Below are 12,520 nucleotides of genomic sequence, written 5' to 3'. Positions count from 1 at the left end.
GGGATCTCAGGGTGCGTTCAAATAAATTAAAATAGACATTTTAGAATTTAAAACAATAAAATAGTTTAAACAGAATAAAACCACATTAAATATTACAAAGATATTTAAAATTTAAAATTCAAAGCAAGTTAAGTCATTAGAATAATTTAAAACAATGCGCATGCTCCTCACTCAGGATCAAATCAGAGTCAATAGGGTATATCTATGGGTGACACTGGTTTGATCAATGTTGCTGGAATTAATTAATCTGGTCTTCAATTAAGCCTCCTGTGGACCCCCAAAACTTGCTGGGAAAACTCAGAAACCCTTCAGGGCCAATTTCTAAATAGTGATACAATTCCAGTGTGATAATTCCAGTGTGACAGTTCCACCTTGTCTCCTGTGCTATTCTAATAATATAATATAATGTAATGTAATATATTGTATATAATATAATATTTATAATATTATAATGTAATGCAATATAATACTAACAATAATATGATATTATAATTAAATATTATATTACCTGTAATATTACTAATAATGTTACAATATAATGGTATAGTATAGTACAATATAGTAATATTTAATACTGATATTGTACTATGCTAATAATGTAATATATTGTATGTATATATAGTATATGAGTTCCCTTCAGGGTGAGAAGGGCAGCATATAAATGTCGTAAATAAATAAATAATTGGACTCAGGCCATTCTGAGTCAACATTCATGAAAACAGTAGAGAGGATGTTCACAGAACATTTTGAGGAGACAATCAATATAAACAGGAACAACTAGCTGATGCAATACCAACAGAAGGTGGCATAAGTGGGCTAAATGATACACAGCTAAGCCTCCAAGAATTCAGAAACCTGACTCAGATTTAGCTTGAATGTACAAAGGGCGGTATATGTAGAATTCACATTTTCAATGGGAGTGTGGATTTTCAAATATCAGTTATCTACTCTAGAACTCTGGACTGTCAAATTTCCTTCACTGTACCTTGTATTCAAAGCAAGAAACACAGAGATACAGCAAATCCAACAAGCGATTAAGCTGCAGTACAGAGAGATCTGTGAACCATTTCTGAAGGACACCTTCATCAGCGTTCTTCAGTACCCACAAGAGACAGATCAGGAGGTTCCGACTCGACTCAGCTGAAAAGGTGGAATGCTGCCTGGTGGTCTGAACACACAGAGAAAACAGATTAGATTGGAGTGAGCAACTGTCACAGTTGGAAGGCTACAAACCCCCTCATCCCCATGACCCTTACCTCCCTGCAACATTTCCCCAACCCTAGATATATTTGTTAAAGAAATGATTCAATGTCCTCTGGATACCAAGAGAACATAAGCGACAATGTTGCTGTTTCGGATCCTACAAGATAGCAAAATGGGAATTTAGTCCTGGTTCACCCCAATGTTAAAAACATCTGCCCTTGGCCTAAACAACAGAGAGGTCCAAATATGACTTAATTGTAAGAATGCATTCACCCTTGGGGGGGAGGCATTTATTTACCCCAAAATCCAGAGGAGGGCGACTAAAATGATCAAGGGTCTGGAGAACAAGCCCTATGAGGAGCGGCTTAGGGAACTGGGCATGTTTAGCCTGAAGAAGAGAAGGCTGAGAGGAGATATGATAGCCATGTATAAATATGTGAGAGGAAGCCACAGGGAGGAGGGAGCAAGCTTGTTTTCTGCTTCCTTGGAGACTAGGACGCGGAACAATGGCTTCAAACTACAAGAGAGGAGATTCCATCTGAACATTAGGAAGAACTTCCTGACTGTGAGAGCCGTTCAGCAGTGGAACTCTCTGCCCCGGAGTGTGGTGGAGGCTCCTTCTTTGGAAGCTTTTAAGCAGAGGCTGGATGGCCATCTGTCAGGGGTGATTTGAATGCAATATTCCTGCTTCTTGGCAGGGGGTTGGACTGGGTGGCCCATGAGGTCTCTTCCAACTCTTTGATTCTATGATTCTATGAAAATATTAGGGGCGTTAGACTGCAGAAAGAACAGCCATGGAAAGGCTGCTATCTTTCCAGCTTAGGATTACAACCTCAACTTGGCTATGAAACCCAGCCAAAGTCACCCATTCAAACTAAGGGTGCATCAAACCCAGCCAAACCAATCTATTCAGACTAAGGGAACATTTTGGAAATTACGCAGTTTGACACCATTTTAACTGCCATGGCTCAGTGCTATGGAATTCTGGGAGATCTAGTTTTACAGTTTTACAAGGTGTTTAGCTAAGCCCAAACCCCAACATTTCATAACATTGAGCTATGGAAATTAAAGTGTTAGTCAAACTGCATTAATTCTACAGTTTTGATGCACCTTTAATCAAGGTCTACTACTTTTGAAGTTTTAAAGTGGAATTCTAGCTGGTCAAATAGACTTAATATCAGATCTTTCCGATTTTAACTTAACGTATGAGGGCAGTCTATTCATCATTTTTGCAAATGAGAAGATGTTCACATTTTTGACGTGGTAAAAAAAATATTATGACACAGTAACAGAAGTAGTTTTGTTCAGCATAATCTGTCACCTTCTCCTACTCACTCCCTTGTTCTATGAAGCCCACAAGAAAAATTAATCACAACTGTTCACACCCCTAATTTCTAACCACGCTGGGTGCCTTACACATACAGGATATGTAAATGTATCTATTCACAGTTGTTCTGGAGGAACGACAGTATTTTTGTACCGATGACGTGAGAAGAAAACTGCTGGGCCGAGTGAGCTGTGGGACAGGGGTTCCTGCGATGGCCATGGCAACCGTCTGGCTTATCATGCTCCCGCCTTCAGTTTCATAGTCCTCTGCTGTGGTGCAGCTGGGCCTTCCACGCTGGTTGTGACTTTCTGTATAAACACAAACCCATCAAAATGAAAATGTTTGCAAACATTCATCTTCTTTGTATTCCTTAAGAAGTTCATTTAACTAAGGGGCGGCGGGGGGGGGGGGGGGGGGATAGTAAACTGCCTGGCATTAAACTGAAGCTAAATAAGTTAAGAATGACTATGGTGAGTATGTATTGTGAAACCCAATCCCCTTCCTTTCCTGTTATGAACATATGAAGCTGCCTCAGATTTCCACTACCCTATCCAAACCAGGGTAGTTGGATAAGGGTAGGCATCTTATACACCAGGGAAAGGAGCATCTAGATTTCTTTTTTCACCATACTGAAACTCCCATGTTGCCATCCAGTAGTGGAAAGTCCTCTGTATTGCCATTGGCTAAACTAACCAGAATTAACGGGAGTTTCAAATCCAATAATATCTAGAGGGATACAAATTATACACATACACTATCTGTCTTATTACATTATATTCTCTCTCTATATATGTATGTATGTATGTATGTATGTATAGGCAATCACCAAGATACAAACAAGATAGGTTCTGTAAGTTTGTTCTTGAGCTGAATTTGTTTGTAAGTTGGAGCGAATACATTTTTTAAGTTTAACTCCAGCCATATATATATAGCTGGAGGCTGGAGTTAAACTTTTTAAAACGTTAAGATATATATATATATATATTAACTTTGGAAAGCATAGGGAAGGGTGAAAAACTTGTGGTATTTGTTTTGCTGTCTGTGTCTCTGTTTAGAAGATTCTACCTCACTTCCTGCCCCTGTGAGAATTGGATTTTGAAAATTTGGCTTGGTTTGGAAACAAGGATTGGTGACAAAGCTTTCTGCCATAATAATACTTTCAGAAGTGAATTTCCCTTCTGATGGGCAGATTTCTCTCACTTCCTGTTTGTCTCACATCCGTTCTTAACTATGAGTCCTTTGTAAGTCAGATGTTTGTAACTCGGAGCCTCTCTCTCTCTATACATATATATATATATGCGCAGGGGGATGGGGTGGAAGCAGTCTTTATCTTGAATCAATGCAAAGGAATTGCACCTATCAAACAAATATCATGCATTCTATTTTCTTCACAGAAGTTGTGAGAATGACAATAAGATAAACCCACTCTGGGAGGGGATCTCACTGATAGCATCTTCCCTAAAGGCTCCTTTAAATCCTAATCTGAAAACAATGCTGCTGATTATAATCAATTTAGGGGTTTTAGATGCTTAACATAAAAAAAATAGAACTGTGATGTTGAACTCTCATAAAAGTATAGGCAAAGACTAAATGTCAGAAAGTGCAGTCCAATGCTCTGAATCATAATCTGGCATAAAGCAGAGTTTAGAAATATTACTCTTTGGATTACAACTCCCCAAATCCTCCAACCAGTTGTAATGGCTATGGGATTCTGGGGTTACAGTTCAAGAAGTCATGTTTACAAGCAGTGGTTTAAGATTCGATAAATATCATGCTACCGATAGTTCAATGGAGGCCAAAAAAGGCATTTGCAAGTGTTTTGATTCATCCTGTGTAGCTGAATTCAAAATATTAAGATGGACATTTCAAGCAATTATATATTTGCAGCAGTTTCAGGGCCTCGTTTTTTTAAAAAAATGCTTGTTCAGTACTTAAGCAAAGGTACAAAGTTCTGGCAGTGTTCATTTGCTATTTTTCTAAATACACAAAAGCACAAAATACCTGTAAAATCATATAGCTGGGGCACACTTTCCATGATTACTCCAATCAGAGGCAGGTAGAGTGTAGCCACCCTGGCTTTTACCTGAGGGTCAGAGTACCGTGGGTCGGAGTCATGGCTAGATAGCAAGTTGTGTACCATACTGATGACTTTCTTGTGCAATCCAAACAAACTGTTAAAATTGAGTACAATCAGAAGGGTTACTTCATAGCTGTAGAACAAACAAGCCTTGGTAAACACACACCCATTTTAGAAAGGAATTCTTTATCACGGGGCCTCATGGGTAGTGTACATTTCAGTTTCCTGGTGACAATAGAATATATAAACCTGTCCCCATTCATTTAAAATCACAGAATTATGGCCTTAAAATTTACCTGATGGGATTCTGGCTTTATTCAAAATAGGGTATATAAATTTCAAATTGCTTTGATATCTGCCAAGGGTTCTCAAATACTTAGAAACAGACACTGAACATAAATAAGAACTGTCTATTGTATTTGTTCCATTAAATCAATGGAGTTAATACCCTCCAGACAGAGAAAGTGGACTCTTTGTCAGATGAACTACTGTCAACACATTTACTTTTACTCCAAATCCTAACTGTACCCTAAGTTCATTATGTGGACACAAGTGACCAGTGCTTCTAGAGTTCCCCCATTCTCCTACCACAATTCTGTTCTGTTACTCTGATACTATTGATACCCACTGCCTCTTAGCTCCACCTCTTTTCTTCCTGCCTGCTTCCACTTCCACATCTTTGCCTTGGTGGCTGCATCTGGGGTTACAGTCGGTTCATCTGAGAAACTGGAGCCTAACCCTATTGCAAAAGAAGGTCCTAAATGCAGACAAATTAAAGTTTTGCATGTAATATGCACTGTGTCTTGTTACACAGGATATACTGCGTGGAGCATGTAGTTGTACAAGAGAGGAACAAATCCTAGCACCTAAAACAAGTCAGTTATACCACTTTTTTCATGTCAGGAGTGACTTGAGAAATGGCAAGTTGCTTCTGATGTGAGAGAATTGGCCAACTGTAAGGATGTTGCCTAGGAGACAACCGGATGTTTGATGTTTTACCATCCTTGTGGGAGGTTTCTCTCATGTCCCTGCATGGGGAGCTAGACCTGACAGAGGGAGTTCAACCTGCTCTCTCCCAGATTCGAACCACTGACCTGTCAGTCAGCAGTCCTTCCGGCACAAGAGTTTAACCCATTGCACCACCGGGGGCTCCAAATAGTTATACCACATGATGCATAGGTATGAAATAATAAACAAAAGAATGAACAGAAACTAACCCATATTTTCTCACCATGGCTCATGGTAGCTAGGATTGACGACAGCTTCAGCCTGATCATGGGGCTACAGGTTATCTACATGCATCCCTGTCCTTTAATTTACTGTGCACCAAACCAGGTTTTCCAGTCAACCAGAAACCATGTCAACACAAAAGGCATTCGGGTAGCAACTGCATAAATTGTTACCAATAATTCACAAATCATGATTACCACAATGACAAGTTTCTTCAATAGTTATGTGTGTGTTAGTGGCACAATACATTGTTTTATTGGGGGTGGGGTTGTGAAAGTTGTACATTACGGGATATAACTGATCTTGATGTACAACTGCACTATTTCAGTGTGAAGGAGAAAGTAGGAAGATCATGCTTTTTAAAACTTGGCAAAATATGCATATTTACTAAGATTTTTTATTTGCATGACTTTTTTGTTGTCATATGCCTTCAAGTCATTTCGGACTTATGCAAACCCTAAGGTGAACTTATAAAGGGGTTCACTTGGCAAGATTTGTTCAGAGTGAATTTTGCCTTTGACCTCTTCCCATGTTGAGAGAGTGAGACTTACCCAAGTCACTCGGTAAGCTGATCTTCCTTCGATACATTTAATTCCAAATGATATTTTCATTTTTTTGAATCGAAAAGAGCATCATGCATGAAACACCATGCTCTTCAGAGCTGAAATCAATTATTTGGCCTGCAGCAATCAAAGCTTAATAAAATTACAATTAATTATCTAGATCTCCCTGCATGAATGGATCCTTATGAAACTATTTGTAGACAGAACAATATGTGGATTTTTATGTTGCTGTTGTCATAGAAGTTGCCATCCAGAGTTCAATACACATGACTGTCTGTGCCACTGTGGTTAGAATATTGTATTTAAAAGACTGTCTGTGATAAGCAAGAGCTGAAGACAACCATCTAAATAGATATAAAAAGCTGCTGACCTCAAGAAAGACTTGAGAAAGAACATATTTCTTTACTCTCCCCTCTAATATCACATTTGACTGCAGCCTTGCCAAAGGCAAAATCCTGCTTGTGAGACATCAGGTCTGCTCTGAATTATTCTAACTGGCTAGACACAATTTAAAAAACTCACCCATCTGCATCTGGATCTAAAATGACAGCCAACTCAGTAAGCACAAGGCCCGCCATGTAGTGCTGCTGGCGGAAAGGCACAGACAGTTCAAACATATTTGCAATCTTTTGATCCTGAACATTTGTTGAGAATCCAGAACTCTGTTGAGAGAAATAAACATTGTCCTTCCTAGGTTTTATGATATGTATTACAGCTCAGGCAATGGGCAACATTTTATAGTATTTGCGTGTTTTTGACTGTGGTGTGACCCACCATGAGGAGAAGTGGGTAAGAGAGATATATATATATATATATATATATATATATATATATATATATACACACACACACACACACACACACACACACACATATTAAAACAGATATAAATTAGATGAACCATATTTTTGCTTGGGAAGCAATGTGGCTGCAGAAGCCACACTTGAAATACAAACAATATTTCAAGAGCATAGACGAAAATATGCAAGATGCTTTTTCAGGAAAACAAACCTTACATTTCTTGTGGAGTTTGTAAATCATGACTCATATTTTTGTGTTCTACCAATGAATGAATGAGTGACTGTACCATGTAATTCTGTAAATAAATTTGCTGTCACCTTCCTTAATTTGTATTTAACATGTCAATTTTGCAAAGGCCATGGCTCTTTTAAATTTGAAATGATAGAACATCTACACCATTTTGCATGCATATGAAGGCACAGAATGCCTGAAAATCATGCTATTTTTAAAGAGTAAGTTTATGTGTCTAGTGGGGCTCTTCAGGAGCCAGGAGCTTTTAGCTTCCACACTACACAATGCTTCTTCCTTCCATAAGAGGTAGGTGGCAGACAATGTTACAATCCTGCTAATCAAAATGTCTCAGGGCTCTGACCTTCATGGGATAGTATACCCACCAGGGTATTTTCTCCCCAAGGCAAACCAAGTATATTCTAGGACATCCCTTGATATGTTGCTCACCTGAGATGTTGCTGAGGACACCGATGGGGATGGGGATGCAGGGGGTGTCAGCAGACTGCATGGCAAATTCAAAGTGACATAGTGCTCATGGCTACACACAATCCGAAGGAAATCCAACCTCAAGGACACAAGGGTGCTTGGATTTGGTAAGGAATAAAGCTTGGATGACACCTTGTAAACATGGGAGAAAACATGATATATTGTTAAAAGCTATAATGATACATGTTACCCTCAAATTGCAGAGTAAATGTATCCTGGATTTCCTACAAGGCAGAAATGCAAAACAGTTTTCATTTTTATTCCCCCCCCCCTTTTTTTTTTTTTTTTTTTTGCTATATTCACAACTGAAATTTGGCCCTAGGGTTCAAGTAGGTTCCTCACTCTTGGCCTATAGTGTACCTTGCCATTTTAAGTTTTCAAAAAGAACAACTAAAAACAGCCTCTTCATATCCACAAGGGGCCATGGGAGCTAATTTCACCAAATCTGTGCCATTGACCCAGGGGTTGGGGGTTTGAATGATTTAAAACACTGATACATACACACACCTGCAATTATATTCTGTTTACATTTAGTTTTACAAAATGTTTTACCCCCTTCCCCAAGGATGTAAGTGTTATCACAAAGCCTGAAAACCTGCTGAAATTAACTCTTATGGCCAACTGTTTTGTTAAAAGAACATGTGTGGGTGGGGGTATTGTAGCTCTCCCAGGTCCAATAAGCAAATGGTCTAAGCCTTTTTGAGGTTCAAAAGTTAGACAAGGTTTTGTTCCCTGAGAATGTCTAGGGAAATTATTTTTCTAGACCCTGGCTCCTCCCTAAAAGCAAGACACAAAGCATGCCATAAATGTATCTTAAATGCTGAAAGCCACAGTCTTGTAATTCCACAACTAGCAAAGTGCTACAAACATTCATCCTCTCTCTGCCAAGAATTTTCTGCTTTCACTTAATGCAATCTGTTCCCACCCCATTTACATCTCTTTTTACCTGAAGTTTTGTAGCCTTACCTGTTTGTAATAAGCCTTCACAAGCATAAATACAAATCCTCTGTCCATGACAGACAACAGATCATTGAGAAAGAAGGCTAAACTTGTGTTGAGTCTTTCAATCATTTCTGTATCCTATGGTGGGACAGCCGGGGAGGGGGGGGGGGAGAACAAAGTTACAGCATTACTTAATATTAAGGTTTCATACTACAGTCCTGATCCGATAACTTGTCATACTTTTGGAAGTTATTTTGGGGAGGATCAGGGATTAAATTTTGACAACAGTACAGCTGAATTACTTCTATTACCTTCTGAAACCGGGAGACTATATCACTGGCAATTGTGCTGACCAGAGCAGCTATGTCATCCATGAAGCGTTCTGGAAAACGATTCTTCCTTGGCGCATCGAGTTTGTCAGCAAAATACAAATGATGTACCATACTTTTCACCTGGAGGGAACATATATTACCAACTACAGTCACTTGCAGAAAAAGGTCAGCCACGGAGAGTATTGTGATTTCATACTTTTTCTTAAATCAGATTTAACAGTTACAATAGCTATAGATTCATCCTCTCAGGTGATGGGCTAAATTTTTATTTCCATGGGTTTCAAGTGGTGAAAAACATTCTGCAACCCCCTTCTTTATGAGTGTGTTTGTGTCTATCTGTTACTTTTTGAGCTGCTGATTTTTTTATATCAACAGATGTTTTCTCTCTTTTCCTCTTCACCATATAATCCCAGAATAGTAAGAATCCCACATCCCCAACCATAAAGTCCTTATGTGATCACTTTACAAAAGCAGGCAATTAAATTATTTAACATAAAATACTAAATCATTTAAAAATACATCAACAAAAGAAATTGGCTGGAATTTACACAGGCAGATATAAATGGATACTCTAGAGTTAGGCATTTGTGATCACTAGTTTAGGGAATATATAGAACCATGAAAGTCACTCTGTCCTCATTTGAGTAACAGGGACCTGTTACCAGGAACAACTGATTGACATTTCCACACCCTAGCAAGTGATTTCAGAGGGAATTGTGACAGGAGCCAGTTTCTGATTGTTGCACCAGAGATCCCTCATTGGAAGTGATAGAAAACATCAGTCAGATGCTTCCCAATTAATAGGGAAACAGACTCTTGCTGCTTGCAGAGGATGCTGTTGAGTAAGTGCAGACTGGGAGACACTGCTTAGCTTTGTAATTAATATAGTTAGGTAGCTAAGTAGATGATACAGCCATGGGCATAATCTACATACAGCCAAAGGTGGCATACACTAGCAGTTGGTGGTGACTTCCAATGGGCTGATCATCACTTTCATGGCCACTCAGAAGTTATTTCAGTCATTATTCAGCTTAATGTATTGTCGAAGGCTTTCATGGCTGGAATCACTAGGTTCTTGTAGGTTTTTTCGGGCTATAGGGCCATGTTCTAGAGGCATTTCTCCTGACGTTTCGCCTGCATCTATGGCAAGCATCCTCAGAGGTAGTGAGGTCTGTTGGAAATAGGAAAATGGGTTTATATATCTGTGGAATGACTGGGGTGGGGCAAAGAGCTCTCTGCTGAAGCTAGGTGTGAATGTTTCAGCTGACCACCTTCATTAGCATTTGAAGGCCTGGCTGAGCCTGGGAAAATGTTCTGTTGAGAGGTGTTAAGATGTGCCTGGTTGTTTCCTCTCTGCTGTTTTGCTGTTGCAATTTTAGAGTTTTTTAATACTGGTAGCCAGATTTTGTTCATTCCCTATGCGGTCAGTGGTTCCCTTGATGTATGGCAGGAACACTTTTCCTCTGGGTGGATCTTCATCTTTACTCTCGTGGCTTGCAAAAAGAATCTGCGAACCCCACCTCCTCCAAGATGAACTGAACCACCTCAACTGGGCTCTCCAGGCCAATGGATACTCCACCTCAGACATCAGAAGAGCTGCAAGACCAAGAACAAGCCACAAGAGTAAAGATGAAGATCCACCCAGAGGAAAAGTGTTCCTGCCATACATCAAAGGAACCACTGACCGCATAGGGAAGCTGATGAGGAAACACAACATACAAACAATCTACAAACCCACCAAGAAAATTCAACAAATGCTACGTTCAGCAAAGGACAAGAGGGATCCTCTCACCTCTGCAGGAGTCTACCGTATACCATGCAACTGTGGACAAGTCTACATAGGGACCACCAAATGCAGCATTGCCCAAACACGAATCAAGGAACATGAAAGGCACTGCAGACTACTTCAACCAGAGAAGTCAGCCATAGCAGAGCACCTGATGAACCAGCCTGGACACAGCATATTATTTGAGAACACAGAAATGCTGGACCACTCCAACAACCACCATGTCAGACTACACAGAGAAGCCATTGAAATCCATAAGCATGTGGACAATTTCAACAGAAAGGAGGAGACCATGAAAATGAATAAAATCTGGCTACCAGTATCAAAAAACTCTAAAATTGTAACAGCAAAACAGCAGAGAGGAAACAACCAGGCACATCTTAACACCTCTCAACAGAACATTTTCCCAGGCTCAGCCAGGCCTTCAAATGCTAATGAAGGTGGTCAGCTGAAACATTCACACCTAGCTTCAGCAGAGAGCTCTTTGCCCCACCCCAGTCATTCCACAGATATATAAACCCATTTTCCTATTTCCAACAGACCTCACTACCTCTGAGGATGCTTGCCATAGATGCAGGCGAAACGTCAGGAGAAATGCCTCTAGAACATGGCCCTATAGCCCGAAAAAACCTACAAGAACCATTATTCAGCTGTTTCTGGGGCTGTGTTCCTATCTCCCCTTAGGGTCAAAAGAGATCCTCTGAGACAATGGTTGGGTTCAGGGAACTGGAATGAGGATTCTAGGGAGTTCAATGGCTACACAAATTGTCATCATGTGATTCCATGTGATTCACAGGCCACGTTGATTCTCCCATACCAAGGCGATCTTCATATAAGGAAAACAGGTTATATGTCAAAGGATTGCCTGCCAAATGATATTTGAGAGGGAATATACCTAGCCTTCAGAGGAAGTTCTAGAAACTGGAAGAAGGAATAGGAAAATTACTCTTGCTTGCGTCCTAAACCTCTAACAGTGGCAGGACTAGAGAAACATTTCCCATGAAGATCTTAAAGTCCAAGCAGGCTCATATGGGAGAATGCAGTCTTTTCAAGTAGCTTAGGATGAAGTCCTTTGTTGAAATGTCTTTAAAAATACTATTTATTGACCTTCTCCCATCTTCAATATTCACAAATTGGAGTTAATTTTGTGAGCATTTTAAATGCATTACTAACACAAATGCAAACTATCACCTGGGAAATCAATGAAAGTAATAGGAAATAAAGAAAAAATCATTTAAACAGTTTTCTAGGTCTCTTACCATAAGTTCGAAGAAGAACCATGCCTGTTGAAGAGCTGTCTCCCGTACACCTCCACTGCACACAACCCACTGTAGGGCCAGTTCTTCATGAAAAAGCTAGGCAGATTCAAATTCAGATTTCACTGTCAGCTGCATAATCATTCCCAAAATACAATCCCTTCACCATAAAAATCCACAACCACCTAATGAACAAATAAGGGAAGGCTGACACTAAGCAAAACAAAATGTGTGAAGATAACAATGATAATAAATGTTATTTGATGAAATACTCAACAATGTTACA

The 12,520-nt window shown here is 39.6% G+C and overlaps 1 protein-coding gene across 11 annotated transcripts in view; it reads right to left on the bottom strand.

The window, feature by feature from the left end:
- The window catches only part of DOCK7 (dedicator of cytokinesis 7), a 150,160-nt gene that overhangs the window by 34,524 nt on the left and 103,116 nt on the right, over positions 1 to 12,520 (bottom strand). For all 11 annotated transcript variants that reach the window (XM_060773636.2, XM_060773637.2, XM_060773641.2 and 8 more), the window contains 8 exons: positions 12,238 to 12,333; positions 9,172 to 9,312; positions 8,885 to 8,998; positions 7,880 to 8,050; positions 6,923 to 7,062; positions 4,532 to 4,701; positions 2,684 to 2,838; positions 986 to 1,168 (listed from right to left, as the gene is read on the bottom strand). In XM_060773636.2, coding sequence (XP_060629619.2) covers positions 986 to 1,168; positions 2,684 to 2,838; positions 4,532 to 4,701; positions 6,923 to 7,062; positions 7,880 to 8,050; positions 8,885 to 8,998; positions 9,172 to 9,312; positions 12,238 to 12,333 — 1,170 coding nt within the window. The remainder of the gene's footprint in view (positions 1 to 985; positions 1,169 to 2,683; positions 2,839 to 4,531; positions 4,702 to 6,922; positions 7,063 to 7,879; positions 8,051 to 8,884; positions 8,999 to 9,171; positions 9,313 to 12,237; positions 12,334 to 12,520) is intronic.

The sequence above is a fragment of the Anolis sagrei genome, chromosome 4 (genome assembly GCF_037176765.1).
Source record: "Anolis sagrei isolate rAnoSag1 chromosome 4, rAnoSag1.mat, whole genome shotgun sequence".
Taxonomy (NCBI): domain Eukaryota; kingdom Metazoa; phylum Chordata; class Lepidosauria; order Squamata; family Dactyloidae; genus Anolis; species Anolis sagrei.
This window is presented reverse-complemented; position numbering and strand designations above follow the sequence as displayed.